This window comes from Puntigrus tetrazona, chromosome 19, assembly GCF_018831695.1.
Source record: "Puntigrus tetrazona isolate hp1 chromosome 19, ASM1883169v1, whole genome shotgun sequence".
In the NCBI taxonomy this organism is placed as follows: Eukaryota; Metazoa; Chordata; class Actinopteri; order Cypriniformes; family Cyprinidae; genus Puntigrus; species Puntigrus tetrazona.
The window spans coordinates 6,527,045-6,543,349 of record NC_056717.1 but is presented as its reverse complement, the minus strand read 5'-3'; the positions used below and the strand labels follow the sequence as shown (position 1 = coordinate 6,543,349).

Genomic DNA, 16,305 nt, shown 5'->3' with positions numbered 1-16,305 from the left:
TTAATTGTATTTGATGACCAGTTCACGCTCAGTGTTGCTGATGGTGCACTGAGAAGATGCCGACTGACAGCTGAAAACATCACAAATCAGAAACGGCCCGGCTGTTTCCCAGCTGCCTTCCAGCACGTGCTAACCTTGACTGGATGAGCACAAATCGTCCAATCAGCACAGGCCTCACGATTGCCTCAGCTGATTGTCATTGCCAGTTATTTGAACCCTCCGAACAGAGCTTGCGGTTTTGAAAAACATCCTTGAGCTTTGTGATAGCAGCCTGGGTTTGATGGTTTGTGATATTGGCGCTACGAGGCCGCATCACCGTGCTCATTATGTGACCATTTCTATGCCTAGACATTTCCCTAGATGTGCTCTCGGTGGGCTTACGCTGTTTTGAACTTGCTTATTAGCTTATTAAAAACTCAGCGAAGCAGCGAGGCACCATGGCAACTGTAGCACGTCGGCATTGCGAAATGCGCTAATTGCGTTTTTCACAAGCCGTTTCAGGGGAACCTGTTTTTCATTTATTTACCCAGCTTGCAACTGGGAATAGTGCCCACAGCATTGTGGTATACCCCAGGTGGCTTGCAGAGGCTGGCACCTTTAACTTTTGCATTAGTGGTCGATGATAGATCTCTTTGGAGGTCATCGCTTTAACAGCAACCCTTGACTGTGCCAGACTGTGGGTCGCAGCGAGTCTGCTGTTGAGGCGAAAGGTCACTGTTCGTTCGTGACGAGGTGAACAGGAATGTGAGATCATCAGAAATAGAAGATGTTAGCCTTTAGTGCCGCCCATCAACACCCAACTTTTCACCTTGCTGCAGTGGTCACTGATGCTCCCGGACGGCGTATTCCACAGAGACAGCAGCACGCAGAGCTAAAAATAATCAGTGCTGAAATAAAGGCCTCTTGAAGGAGAGGGTGACTTTGCTCTAGATTGGACAGCACGTGTTGACCATTTGCCGCTCGTTAAGATATTCTCCCTCTTGTTCATACCAACTGCAAAGTGAAGGTTACGTCCCTTCATCTCCCAGCTGAGTGGGAACGTTTTTGTTTGAATCTTTGTGTTCAATTGTTTCTCCCTGTTACCCATCCACTTCACTGGCCTCGCTCGTTCTCTCTCGCTCTCCCCGGTCGCCCCTGACAACCACTGCATCTGCGCCTTGTTCTCTCATTGCTGGGTCTTGGTCGTCATGGAAACATACTGTCCCGATTCCACCATCAAGGACAGGGAGAGGTATTAAACAGCATGAGTTCTCTGGCCCGATGGATGCACACATATTTACGTTCATTGTGGACCTGATTTGCATTAGAGACATCTTGAAATCAATATATATTGTATTTTCTTTTTTGGATGAACTATTCCTTTAAAGGTTCGCTTGACCCAAAAAATGTAAATTCTACCATTAATTACGCATTGTTCCAAACTCATAAGACCTTTGCTTTTCTTCAGAACATATATTAAGATATTTTTTGATATCTTACATTCTGGGCCTTGATTGTTGTAGCTGCATTGTTCTTCAAGGTCAGAAAGCTCTTGGATTTAATAAAAAATATGTTGATTTGTGTTCTGAAGGTGAATAAAGGTCCTATGGGTTTGGAACAACAAGATAACAAAATTGTAATTATTGGGTAAACTATCCCTTTAATGCACATGTAATGGTCTTATCAGTGCATGCAAACACGTTTTCATCATAACAATAGTGCACCGCCTCTGAAATTCACAGCCTTCTTTTTGGCTGATATCACCATCCCCAGCTATGTTTTACAATCAAATCAATTCCAAATGATTTCGAAATCAAGTTTCACTCAGAAATATTTCACTTTATGGACGTAAATGGGTTTCCAACCCTATTTCATGTATAATCGACACCCGACCGACTTCTAATGTCTAGGAATTGTGTTATCTGAGTAAATGCGTTCACTCAGTTCCTCAAGGATTGCAGCTCCACACGGATCGCGAGTTAATTTTAACACCATAGCAACACTGCAACGTTAACATTCTGACCTGAAACACCATAGCAACCACTTTCTATTTCCACAAACCACTTAAACTCATGTGTCGTGCCATATCACATCCCGGGTCTGTCTGTTAAGATCGCTCCAGCATCGGCGCAGCTCCACGCTGTTTTCCAGCATCCCGGGATCCATCTGTTGGCCGTCTTGTGCCCCGAGTGGCCGCATTCAGCTGGATCTCCCTCTCTCCTTTAATCAATATCAGCGAGATCCACGAGGGAGATGGCCTTATGTGAACTCCTAATTAAGACTGACAGTCGCTGCGCTTATCAGATGCTCTGGTGAGGGGTTCCAGTGGGGCCGCATGGGCAATATGAGTCTCGGAGCTGGGCTTTATAAAAACGATCAGCTCTAGAGATAGATGTAACAAGCCGTGTGGTCCCCAGCCAATTTGTCACTCGCAAAAAAAGAACGTGACACCAGTGCACGTCTTGTGTGCTGCCCACCCATTGAAGGAAGCTGACCACAATGCACCCTGTTGTCCTTTGTTGTTGCCAATTGGCTGGCCGATTACCCATCTGGAGGCAGTGAAACAGCCTGCGATGGTATCGCTTCACAGAGACCAGAGGGGGGGAGCTTTAGTCAAATGGCAGTGAGGTGAAATTCGATAGCTATCGCTCTCTCTGCAGACTCTGAAATGCCGCCAGTTTATCAAGAGAGAGAGAGAGAGAGAGAGAGAGAGAGAGAGAGGGGGATAAAGTGACTCATTTGTGGCTCTAAAAACAGAGGTTCAGAGCTGCTCTCCATTTCTTTCTTTTGCTTAATCGTTTCATTATTCAAATAATAAGTAAATAACATGCTATGTATGTAACATGCATTTGTAAGTAATGTTTATATGCTATTGTTTGTATTTTTAGTTTAATGCTATTACTATATATATGATTTAATTGTAACCTGGGTAAAATTATTTTGGTGTCTTTTGAAAAACCTTACATTTTCTAACTAGTACTAGGTGTTTCACCTGATCAGGACCAAAACAGTGTATAGATTGTTTTTGAATTGTGAATATCAGTCGTTTATGTCACAACTTGATGGCAAAACGTTTGTAAGGTGCAGAGACGCTTTTTCTTAAATATTTATAACGCTTGTATAATCTGAGGTCACAGTAAAAAAAAACAGCAAAAAAATAGGTAGGCCACTTGATGGTGCTATGACTACAAGTGCCTATGACTATGTTTACATATCTCAAAAAACTTGGCCCCCTTTGGCCAATGATTTTTACACCTATTACACAAGGTTAAGAACACCTCTTGTGCTGTTGTTTTTATTTTAAAGTGCTTGATTATGTAAAATAAATAAATACATTTTGTGCTGTACTGTAATTTTATTTAACCATAATAACGCTGTTTTATATTATTATCTTTTATCTATAAAATCTCAAATATTTTTTTATAATTACATTTTTATATTATATCCCAGCTTCAGTCCCCTTCCCCCTTCCTCTTTCCCTAATAATGTCTTCCAAAAGCCCTTACTTAGAAAGACTAAATAGCTAGAACCTTTAATAATGTTTTAATATTATTCACGAAAGTTTTGCCAAATTATTTCAATTTAATGCTGTATAGTATAATATAATATAAGATGTCTAATTTCTCTCTCCAGGCTCCGGTCCACCTGCTGACCAGACGGTGGTGATTCAGAAGTTCAGATATCTGTCACAAAAACTCTTCGTCTCTGTGTCTGTTTTCGCTGGCTTGGGCATTTTAATGGGCATCGTTTGCCTCACCTTTAACATCTACAACAGCAACGTCAGGTGTGTTCAGTTGGGGATGGGAATATATACGCTCCTGTCTGCGTGCGTGTGTTCATTTATATTGAGTTCAGTGCAGGACTGAGTGATACATGCATACAATTATCTGGCGTATCCAAGGGTCACATTCACTTCTTTAAGCATTCCGTGTGCGTAGAAACACGCTGGTTTCAAACAGGGTGATGCATTACGAATAGCGATAGCATTTCACACATATTCAAACTCCACCGACACTAATGCTTAGTGTTTCAGTCTTTTCATCTTAGTGACATTTAGACTTTCAACAAGATTTTCTCAGCAGACAGCTTAAGCTAATACCCTGAACACTTGCAAATCTTATCATGCATGTGAGTAAATGTGTGAGCACGTCTGTGAATCTGCGTGTTTCTTTGTGTGATAAAAAGACTGTGCTTTTCCACTGTGAGAGATTAACTAAATTAGCCGAATCAGTTCACTGTGCCAACAAAAACTACCATGGAACGCCTTATTATAAAAAAATATGCGTGTGATAATTATTCTAAGCTGTATATATCACAGTATATGGCACTACATTAGCATCTGTTAATGCATAAATCTGTTTTTTGAACATGCCCGTCTTTTGGCAAATTCAGCAGTATGTGTGTTTGTATGTAAAGGTACATTCAAAACTCCCAGCCGTACCTGAATAACATGACGGCAGTGGGCTGTATGATGGCTCTGGCTGCTGTTTTTCCTTTGGGAATTGACGGGCTGCATGTACGCAACTCTCAGTTTCCTGTGGTCTGTCAGGTAAGCGCTCAAGCATTCCGGGTAACACCGTTTTGTCATTTATATTGATGTTATTTATAGTACTAGTAATTGAGTTTATAAAACCCACCTGAACACTCCTCTTCAGAAGGGCTGTAAGCAGACATATCAGGGAGTTTTTTTTCTTCATTTTTTTTCCCCCTGAGGCACACTGGTAATGTTAGTCAAGGTTTCTTGCATCAAAAAAAAAAATGAATTATTTAGTTTTTCGTGACCATTTTTCACCCTCTCTCAGACCCTTAAGTATTAAACAGACTTGTTTCACTGCCTTGCTTTCAGACATCTATATATATGCCCTCTTCGCTTACACTTGCTCACAGGTCACAGGCTTGCCGTCAGGTTCAATTTAGCTTGCACCGTCCCTTTCTAAATAACAGCACCTTAGCAAAGCCTGAAGATCCGAACGGGTCATTTTTGCAGCTTAATTTTAACAAATGCGTTTTTATTAAGGTTTTTGTTTTATTCAACTTCACCTTTGGCGACATATAACGCTCATTTAAAGGATTAGCTTTCTTTTTAAAATATCTAATGCTAAGTTAATAACACTGAAATATTGTCTCTCTCTAGTTTCGTTTGTGGCTGCTTGGACTTGGCTTCAGTTTGGCTTATGGAAGTATGTTCACAAAGATCTGGTGGGTTCACACGGTCTTCACAAAGAAGGACGAGAAGAAAGACAAGAGAAAGGTGAGTAGGGAACCAGAGTTATTATCGCTAACACAACTAAAATGAACTGTGTTTATTTTTAAAAGAATATATTCTAAAAACATACAGTATTATCTAAGTGGTACTAAAATAAGACGTGAGGTTAATTTGAGGTGTTTAAAGACAAAGTATCCGTCCTTGTCGTGTCAAGGACTTTCAGTACGCTGCTGGAATGATCAATATATCGTAGTGTAATTATTGTTCTTTATGAAATATATATCTCGTTCCTCCCTGTGTTATCATCTGTAGATCTTTATCTCACTTCCACTGCCTCTCTGGCTTAGCCACCATCTCAGATGGGTCCGCCGTTGTCCTTGAGCATCCTTAAACGGCACATTTATCATACAGCCCATGAACCAGCGGTCACACACTGCAGAAGATCATTTACACTCCTTACTCTTTACAATACGGTTCTATTTTTTAGTGTATTTTTTAGCGAGCAAGACATTTTTGCATTCACCATTCATTAATCGTGGGTAGTGTTAGTCAATACATATACAATCGTTTATTGTTCATTTTAACCCACAGTGCATTCAATTCATCAGTAAATGTTGAAATTAACAATAACTAAGGGTTAATAAAAGCTATCTAAATATTTATCGTTGTAAGGTTTTGTTAAGTAATTTATGCTTTTTTTTAATCTGTATATATACTTCACTAAATTGTGATGGATTATGACTAACAACATTTAAAAAAAAAGTGTTGTTATCTTAATTAAGTGTATCTTATTTTAAGGACGTTTCAATATTATATGGAAAGACTAAACATAAATATTGAGAGAGTGATGTTTTGAAGTGCAGACCTCACTTCTCCAGTAACACAAATGCAATTAATAAAGCCATAATAACTCAAATAAGGAAGAGAAAGGTATTTTAAGGATAAGTACATAATGTCTATTATTGAGCATTCATAAACGTCCATCTAGTGGTGGAGAGGAGCTTGTCATGAGCCCCTGTGGAGAGCTTTCTCTCTCTCTCTCACTCTTTCTATCTTTCTCTGCACAAAGAAAGGATTCAGAGATTGAGAAATGATCTGTGATGTGCAGTGGGGCATCAAATTGACAGCTTAGTTATTTTCAAATGCGCTTCTTTGACTGGGGCGTCACTATTGAGAATATTTTATGTTAAAAAGAAAAGTTAAAAAACAAACACAAAACTGAGCGTCAGTAAGTTTGTTTGAAGTGGATTCTTCAAAGTCATTGTCAGGGATACAAAAGGGAAATTTTGGAATAAAGAATAGTTTCAGAATTTATTATAGACCAAAGAAATATTTGGGACAAACATTCTATTTCGAGTACAGAGGAACTGTGATGGGGATTTTATGGTGTGAATTGTCATGAAAATGTCCCCTTAACACATTCAAAACAAGTTAAATACCTCAGATAATGTTTCAAACACAATCCAAAAATGCCAAAAAACAGAACAGAAAATAACTCAGTTTGTAAAAACATGCTTTGTGAAGGCTATGGGGAAACTGTAATGGGGAAAGTACTAACAATCTTATCTTTTTTTAAAGAAAAGAATACTTTAAAGAATACTTTAAATTGTTAAATAATACAGTAAAAATTACACACACACACACACACACACACACACACACACACACACACACACACATATATATATATATATATATATATATATATATATATATATATATATATATATATATATATATCTTTAAAGTTACATATTAGTATCTAAATTGTATATATTAGTATGTGAGTTAGTTTATGAGTTAACAGACTAAAGTAAATTTTTCTAATCTTGTCTGTGCAAAATTATATTCAAGAATTCAATTGCTGTTATGACTGCAATATAAACACCAGATAGGGTCTGTTTACCTAAAGCACCTCTAAAAATTAAAGCAATGCAAAACCAGAAGCTCATCCACCTAGAAAAGTAGTTCTACCACTTAAAGGATGGTTGAAGCACCTTCAGAGCTTAATATAAGCACTTGAACAAAAATGCAAGGTTTATATTTTAGCTTGTAAACCCCCTAAATGTTTATTCCTGATACATTCCCGTTCATTTTGAGGCATGTGTCAATGGTAATCAATAGCAGGCTGTACTTGTTTTGAACCCAGAAAATTCCTTGAGTCAATTGCCTAGCTATGTGTGAGCTCTTTCATCCATCCCATTGTGAAGGTGTGCTTGAGGTTTATGAGCTCTCAAAAGTGACGATAAACAGCACGAGTCGCAGAGAACATAAACGCTTTTTATGTTGCTCTTTAAATAAAAGCTTTTTCATCTTTAATTGCTCACAAACGCCATGCCCGCTACAAAAAAAAAAGAACGAGTATTGATTTTGCTGCAGTGTTATGGTCTCAGACGAAATCCATTAAAGACACTTTCCTTACTTAAACCATAAAGTGCGGTCACCGTGTGGCGGATTGAATTGGCATCCTGATAATGGGCCATTGTTTCCCCTTCAAGCTCTCTGCTCTTGCGCTCCATAAGATGCCATGAATCACGACGCAAGCTGTGTCTTTCACTGTCCTGGACGGAAAGTTGATTCACCGGTCTTTTTATATCCCAGCAGCACCTGGAGCCCTGGAAGCTCTACGCCACGGTGGGAGTCCTGCTGGTCATCGACATCCTGTCCCTTATGATCTGGCAGATCGTGGATCCCCTGCACATCACAGTGGAGGTATGGCAGCACAGTTTTTGTGGTTTTCGTGAAAAAGGCACAGTCGGATTTATTCTGTTTGGCCTCAAGGTTCTTATAAGCAAAATGTTCAGTGAGCTGCTGTTCTGTTTCCTTTCCCGTCTGAGCAGAAGTTCACTAAAGAAGCACCTAAAGGGGACGTGGATCAGCTGATCGAGCCTCTTCTGCAGCACTGCAGTTCAGAGAAGATGAACACATGGCTTGGTAAGAACTTCTCTGGGTTTGACACTGTATTTCTTCACATTGCATCCATTTTTTGATATGTTTTTTGTTTTTGTAAAACATAAATGCATATAATATACGCATATATAATGCTTCAAAAAATTATTAATTGGCATGATGCTTCCATAAGAACATCACAAGGTTCTTTAGATTTCTCTTCTTTACGCTAAGAATCAAAAAGGTCATTTTAAGAAGTGTTCTCTGAAAGGTTCTTTTGGGAAACCATTTTATCAGTTAATGCGTTTCCTGACTTTAGCGTGCTGTATTTCAGTTTAAAACCCTGCTTTTTATTTACCGACCACTCGTAATCCAGCACTATCTGTGCTGATTTCAGGCATATATAAATGAAGTTGTTTTTTTAGAAAACAGGCGGTTAACAGAATTTTCTTTGAAAAAAGATGTTTGTGTATATTTTCTAGCGATCATGCTGGTAGTGATTCATCAAATGATGATTAAATGATGTGTTATAGGCGATATATATCCAGATGCGCAGTCTAGTCAAGCACCCTTAAGACATTTTAAAGAGCCGGCTGAGCCGTCTGGAGCACGCTGGAGGAGTGATGCTGCATATTTCCAGCAACTTACAACAGATTCCCCTGTGAAAATCAGCTTAATTATTTTTAGTGTGCACTTCTAGTCTTCTTTAAATACTTTTAAGTAAATATTTGCATGTATTGTTTAAATATATTTATATTTATAAAACATAAATATAAAAGTATATTTTAAATTAGAAAATAGATAAATACAGCAGAAAATATACTCACATACTCACACTTTTAAAAAGTACTCTTTGTAAAAAAGTTTAATTAAGTAATTATCTTTAAGAATAACTTTTAAAGTGCGCTTATTATGAGTGCTGACTAACATATTAAAGCACAGAAGACTGTGAAGTGTGTGTTATTCAGTTTTGCATATATTCTCGATTTAAGGCTAGACAGACCAGCATTAGGCCATAGTTCAATAATGGACATTTAAGTAATATTTACAAACATGCCTTAGAAAAAAGCATTGCTGGTGTGCATCTTAAGACAAACCAAAGGCGCTAACAGTCTAGGACTAGTCTTAAGCCTTGTCTGTAAAACCAGGGGTTAAAGTTTTTATTTTAAATGTACTAAATTGAAACTACATTATATATGTGTAATTACAAATATATTAAAATGACAGACATTTCAGTAGAGATGATAAGTTTGTAAGTATTAGTTTGGCATAAATGTTTGTCGGTACATTTAGCAGTATTTAAAAAAAAAAAACTTTCATGAAAGTAATTGTGAAATTACATATAAAAATATACTTAAGTGATTTAAAAGTTCAGCTAACTGCATTTAATATAAATTTAAACCATAATACATTTTCATTTAATTGCATGTTAATTAAAACATTGCAGTTAATTTGCACTTAAGCATTAGTTACAGATATATTTTTAAAAGTATGCAAAACTTTTGTTCTTTTTCAGGAGGTTTGAGTTAGTCTGCTGTGTCCCTAATGACCTAATGCTCAGAACTGATCCACAAGACAAAATAGCGTGCAAATTGTGGTCAGCATTACGTTCTGACCATGTTTGCATCCTTACCTGATTTGCATAATTCCCATATTAGCTCAGATACTAAAACAACACAGATGGCGCATGCGGATAAACGAGACTAATAGCTCTTGTTTGTCATGATCTTGTCATGGGGTTGGACACACACAAAAAATAGCTGCTGTCTGAATAAAGCCTATAAGCCTGTGAGCGAAAGTGATTTAATGAAGGAACCCCAGCGGTTTCGACCTTCAGCCTCTCTCCTCAGGTGTTTCCTGCTTGTAAGTGTTTAACTAATTAAACAAATTAATTGCTACCTTTATGAGACAAATTGGACCGGCCTTGCTCTTCCAGTTACGGTCAGTAAAATGAGCCTTCAGTGTATTCTTCAGGCAGAGTCCTTGAGAAACGAGCACAGCTGCCCATAAACAGACCTGTCACACAAATACTTTCTGTCGCTAGAGTTTTTCTGCATAAGCCATTTAGGTCCAAGGACGCATTGGACGGCAGTGTCCTTTCACGACATCTGGATGAGAAAATAATTGACCGCACAGAACCAAATCAAACCAAATATAGCTGAGTTCTCGGTGAGATCATGAAGTGCGGTGTGGTTGTGAGGGATGAATGGTTAGAAGCAGGCAAAAGTCATGGGAGCGGACAGCGCCTGCGTCTGACGGATTACCCTGTCAGTGTGATAATGTCCACCTATCATGTTTGCATTGGCCTGAATACATCACACTGGTGCAAATGGATAGACTAATTACATAGTAACCAGCTCACCCACTCAGGTTGGTCACATCTGAAGCCAAATGAACTTGAAATGACTTGAAATGATCATCTGAGAGTGAGCTGGTTTTTAGCAAACACTCAGTTAAATTAAATCTGCACCCCCCCGTCTGCAACCTTCATTACTCCACAGGTATTTACTGAGGAGATTTAATGGACAAGAAGGTGATGATAAATAATAGACCAGCAACAGCAGTAATAACAAATAAAAGCTCAATGAAACATGCATGTATATATACTCTGTTGGTTGCAGAGTGGGGACAAGGTGGATCACACAAAGTCACTTGGCTTCTATATAGCGTTTTTTTAATGACACACACAGTTTAGAGCAGCACGGTATACCAACATTAATTACGGATTGCGATATTGCTCAGTGTGAATCGCAAAGGCCACGATTTAAAACATAAGTAGTGCGTTTTGAAGCATGGGCGCGCATAAGCTGCAATAACAGTGAGGGTCTCTGAGTGACGGTTCATTATTAAAAGGCTCAGTCCGCATTATTAATGAAAAGAAACTCGCTCACTTCACTGCGCGGTGTTCTGCGTGAGATTGCATACACCAGAAAATTCAAATTACCGAAACTGTTTCAGGTTCATTCTATTGTCTGTTTGAACTCGTCGCTGTCTGTCTTTCTGAGGAAATGTAAAGAGTTCATTTGGCTACCTACCAAAAAGGAAACGCTCTTAAGACATAAGATTTCACATTCCTTATTCATTCTATAAATTAAGAAACTAAAACTAATTTGAAATAACTTTTTTGTATCGTAATATATTTTAAAATATAATTTATTTTTGTGATGCAAAGCTGAATTTTCAGCATCATTACTCCAGTCTTCAGTGTCACAATCATTCTAACATGCTGATTTGATGCTCAGTATACATTTCATTCATCATTATCAATGATGAGGACCGTGTTAAAGCAATGTGAAAACTGTGATGCATTTTTTTCGGGATTTTTTTATTAATGGAACAGCATTTATTTGAAAAACAAATTCATTATAACATTGTAAAGGTTTTTACTTTACTGAAATTACTGAAAATGTAATGGCAGTTAGCATCATTAATTCTAACACAGTTTGTCGAATGTGCTTTACAACAAAATGAACAAAAGAGTTGGTCTCTTAAAAAATCTTACTGACCTTAAATTGTTGTTATAGTTACTTTGGTATATTATAAACTAGAAAAACTACATGGACCACAAAATATAAGGAATTTAGTGATCTCTACATCATCTGAAAGTCGAATAATTAAGCTGTACATTGACGTGTGGTTTGTTAGGAAAGGAAAATATTTGGCTGAGATACAACTATTTAAAAATCTGGAATATGAGGGTGCAAAAAAACTAAATATCTGGCAGAAGCTCATTTGCCGCTCTAGGCAAAACCTCGCCGTGACGCCCCCCACTTCACTCTCACAATTAAATAAGATTCATTTCATTTATTCATTTACGAAGCACTATTAAAATACTATTTTTAAGATGCATGTGAAGACAAATAAATGAATAAGCACTAGTACAGCTGAAAATACAAATGAAGTGTCTGACATGGCCATGGGAAGATGCAGGATAATTCCCGGAGAGCGGCGCAAAAGACATCCGTTTCAGGGTTATTATAGTGTTGCATTTATACATTTGTTTTTATTTTAATATAAAAAATTCAGTTTCATTTTAAAAATTTTATAAATATTTAGATTTTAGTTTAGATTTAATTTGTGAACAGTGTTGTAGCCTATAGTTTTTTGTTTCCGTTTTAATTTTAGTTTTAGTAACCTAATAAAGTTAGCAGAATTAACAGGACACTTTCAGAGCGCAGAATAAATACATTTAATTGAAGCTTTTTGATGCAAACTGCGACACAAAATAATGCAATGTTGAGCTTTATTAAAAAAAGAATGATTAATTTTTGATTCATATTTTATTTAGTTGCTGCTGATTTTTAGTTTTTATTTTTTCTTTCTTTCTTTCTTTCTTGCCTTCATCAAATACCCTACAGCTCGCAGTGCATTACATACCATTTAAAGCTGTACATCATTTCTAACATTCAAACTCATTTAGCAGGCATTTTAGAAATAAATATAACACCCTTAATCGTCGTGAAAAGGCCGATGTGGCTCCTAGCTCCTTGGTTTGCTTTGCATTAAATAAAATTGTTTTCTTTTAAATAAATTGAATAAAACAAAGCTATATTTGTCGAAATAAATAAGTCGGCGCCACTAAAGAGAATGCAATGTGCGTTCTCATTAAAGTGCTGTGTTAAAGGGGTTACACAAAAACTACCCAAACACTAAAAAACAAAACATGAGTTTGGATGTAGCCTACGTGGGCCGGTCCTGTTTAATAGATTTGATGATATTTGTGAATGCACTCGTCTTGAGGATGTTTTGTGTGTAGAGTAGCGGTGGAGGTGGAGGGGTCAAAGTTCACTTAGCTTTAGAATAACTAAGTAACTAGTAACTAACCTAACCTAACCTAACTAAGCAAAGCAAAGCCAGCTGATCAGCAGCGAGCTCTGAAACATTTTGGGAAGGGACAATGAAAAGGACGATATGTCTGGAAACCTGTTCATTATCTTTCTCTCCGTTTTGTCTTTTAGGTGTCGTTTATGGCTATAAGGGTTTGCTGCTGCTTCTGGGAATTTTTCTGGCTTACGAAACCAAATCTGTGTCCACTGAAAAAATAAACGATCATCGAGCTGTTGGGATGGCCATCTACAACGTCTCGGTGAGTCTGTTCGTCTTTTTATACTTATCCCTCTGGACATTTTAAGAGCGCCTTGGGTGACATTTGAAATGTCAGTCGTCACCCAAATATCGTCCAATTAAAAGGTAGAACTGTTCGGCTGACGTGACTGAAATAGCACCGCGGTGGGGTTTTTCTCCTCTCGTTGCTCAAGCTTAGTTGGGAGTTGGCGTGTGAATTGGACGCAGCGTCCGTCTGGAGCTGTTGTGTGTCACAACACACTCATAAGCAGGAAGAACATGCCTGGAGCCCTTCAGTGTGGCTCTGCTAGATTTGATGGAAGTGAAGTGTCTGAGCCTGCCATCTCGAATGCTGTCCAGGGACGCTGAGTTTCCAGAGGACAGGGAACGAGGGGGAAAAAGAGCTCCCCCTCATCAACGGGAATAAGCTTGCGTGTCAGTTTGACGGGACTGGAGCTCTAAAGTAGTTAGAAAACTCAAGTAAAGTGGTCCCTCAGTAATGTTGAAAGTTGTTTGTTTTTGCACATCATCTCGTCTGTTCCGCTTTAGGTTTTCGGCGCCGGCTCACGAGTCAAAAAAAACAGCTTTAGATAACGCGTTCAGCGTGGAGGATAAATACACGGGAATCTCTTTTCATTTGCCATAAAGGCTTCTGGTCGGTTTTCTGTGGCGAAGGTCGATTGGAAATAAAGCGCAAAGCTTTTGTCCATCGGCTTTTTCATTGTAAGCTTTTAATTTGAAGCAGCGTGTCTCTCTTCATCTCGACCTCCGAGGATTATCCATTATACACTGAACCCAATTTAAGCTCAAATTGAGGGAGAGACTTTAGATCAGCAAGGGGCCGAATTTTGCATTTTAATCTTTTCTCTCTCGCTGGCCAACTCCTGGTCCTTAGCAAATGCCCGTTCTGCCAAAGAAATGATTTCAGATGCCATCTGCCGTGCCATTACGAACTCCATCACTTTACTTAATTATAGCTGTTTGGAGGACAATAGTGAAGACAAGAGAGCTGCGGTTCACAGCAAACCGATAAGATTTATTCAACTCGTATTCTGAAGGCCAGTTTGACACTCGAATCAAGAAACACAATGCATGGAGGTTTACGAAATATCATTTATTTGGTTTCATTTTCATTTCATACAATATGTATATATATATATATATATATATATATATATATATATATATATATTTTTTTAGGCCAAAAATACGTATATGCTCATAATAAACATGTGAGATTATAATAATAGTGCACACAACAATAAACCTGATGAAATAAGTCAGCTTAGTTTTTTTCCTCACTTAATGTTAGAATGTTTTATCATGCTAGTAATTCACCAAAAAATGAAAATTCTTTTACGCGAGTTGCTTCAGAAGATATTTTGAACACTTAACTTCCATAGCATTTATTTCCTACAAGTTCTTACACTCCTACACAAAATATTTTTGGTTTTTTTGTTTAACAGAAGAGTAAAAAACAACTTGAGCATGAGTAAAACTAAATGTGGGGTGTACCATCTCTTTAACTGACAGTATGTGTTGACATTTCTTCTTTCGTGTTCAGCAGAATTGAGGGTCATATGGGTCTGAGCATGACTAGATAGTGACATACTGTAAATCCTAGCATCATTTACTCTCCCTCGTGTTGTTTCAAAGCCATATGACTGTCATTCTTCTGCCGAAAACGAAAGAAAGATTTTTAAAAAATGGGCTTGCTTCTCTTTTCCATTCAGGATTCACGTACTGTTTGCATTATATAGCATGGCCGTGCATTTTAAGCTACAATGGTTCAGGTATTCATTCCTCATCACTGCTCTGTCATGGAGTGATTCAGATGGGCTCTGTAAAAGTCCTAGGCCACTGCTGAGAGTCCAGCTGTAAACCGCTTTAATGTAGAGAGACCGCTTTGCACTTTTTGCCCTGTCCAAATAACTAATGACCCTGCAAAAAAAAAAAATCACCTCTTTTGATGCCAGACAACATTTTCTTTTTGTTAGCCTGGATAAGATTTTACTGGTTTTGTGAGAAATGACTGACTGATGATCAATATTTATCGATTCATGCTTCTTTCTCTCCTGGCTTCAGCTCTCCTCTTCTCTGCCTTCAGAAGAAAGCCGTTTTTTTGGTAGTTTTTTTATATGAGCACATTATAAACGATCTTGTAAATATATTATCATGTTTTTTTTTTCCTTTCATTTTGCTAATAGCCATTTATACGTATACTTTATTGCTAAGTGTTGAATGAATAACCATTTACGAATATATGCTTTTTTTTTACTTAATTGCTAAATGTTGTCCCATACCCAGACTTACAATCAAAAATAAAATAATATAATTAAAAATATAATTTGAGAAATTTGTATATACCTTAGTTTACAATCACTACAATTTTACAATATCTGTAAAATCATGTTTATAAAAACACAAAGTGTTTATAAATAAATGTATAATTCAATACATGTATTTAAGAATATATAATTTATTAATATAATGTTTTATTGTTAAAAAAACATAATTCATTATGTAATATATATTATTATTATTATTATTATTATTATTATTATCTCTTTTTATATATATAATATAAATGAATGTATCATTTCTCATTTAATTCATTATTTTATTTAATTTTACAGAATTTGATTATTTTATTTTTAAATAATTTTTCATAGTTTTACTTAACAATAACAGCACTGTGTTGGACATCGTCAGTAGACACACACTGAAGAAGTGAGGAGGTCAAAAGCATCCAGAGCTAAAGACACTTGTGTATGTGATCCTGTCTTTCTTTCAGGTGCTGTGTATGATAACGGCTCCCGTCACCATGATCCTGTCATCTAAGCAGGACGCCTCGTTCGCCTTCGCCTCGCTGGCCATCATCTTCTCCGTCTACATCACTCTGGTCGTCCTCTTCGTCCCCAAGGTACAACAGAAGATCATTTTCTCAAAACAAGAAGGAACACTAACGTAAATATTGCATTAGAGTGATTAATATTAACGAGGGATAACTAGAGCAAGGGAAGGAGTGATCAAAGAGGCGTGTAAATGTGTGACATATGCATCTCTCTCAGCGGCCTGCTCGTGAAATCTTAAAGTGCGCTGAGTGACGATGTTATGGAGATGTGGTGTAATCAGTGTCTGCAGAGGAGACAGGTGTTATTACACAT

General features: G+C 37.5%; 1 protein-coding gene across 3 annotated transcripts in view; it reads left to right on the top strand.

Annotated features, from left to right (window-relative positions):
* The window catches only part of gabbr1b (gamma-aminobutyric acid (GABA) B receptor, 1b), a 105,189-nt gene that overhangs the window by 81,705 nt on the left and 7,179 nt on the right, over nucleotides 1–16,305 (top strand). For 2 of the 3 annotated variants that reach the window (XM_043217549.1, XM_043217551.1), the window contains exons 16-22: nucleotides 3,613–3,763; nucleotides 4,396–4,528; nucleotides 5,114–5,230; nucleotides 7,787–7,897; nucleotides 8,026–8,119; nucleotides 13,033–13,160; nucleotides 15,933–16,061. In XM_043217549.1, coding sequence (XP_043073484.1) covers nucleotides 3,613–3,763; nucleotides 4,396–4,528; nucleotides 5,114–5,230; nucleotides 7,787–7,897; nucleotides 8,026–8,119; nucleotides 13,033–13,160; nucleotides 15,933–16,061 — 863 coding nt within the window. The remainder of the gene's footprint in view (nucleotides 1–3,612; nucleotides 3,764–4,395; nucleotides 4,529–5,113; nucleotides 5,231–7,786; nucleotides 7,898–8,025; nucleotides 8,120–13,032; nucleotides 13,161–15,932; nucleotides 16,062–16,305) is intronic. The other variant, XM_043217550.1, reaches the window with a different exon arrangement.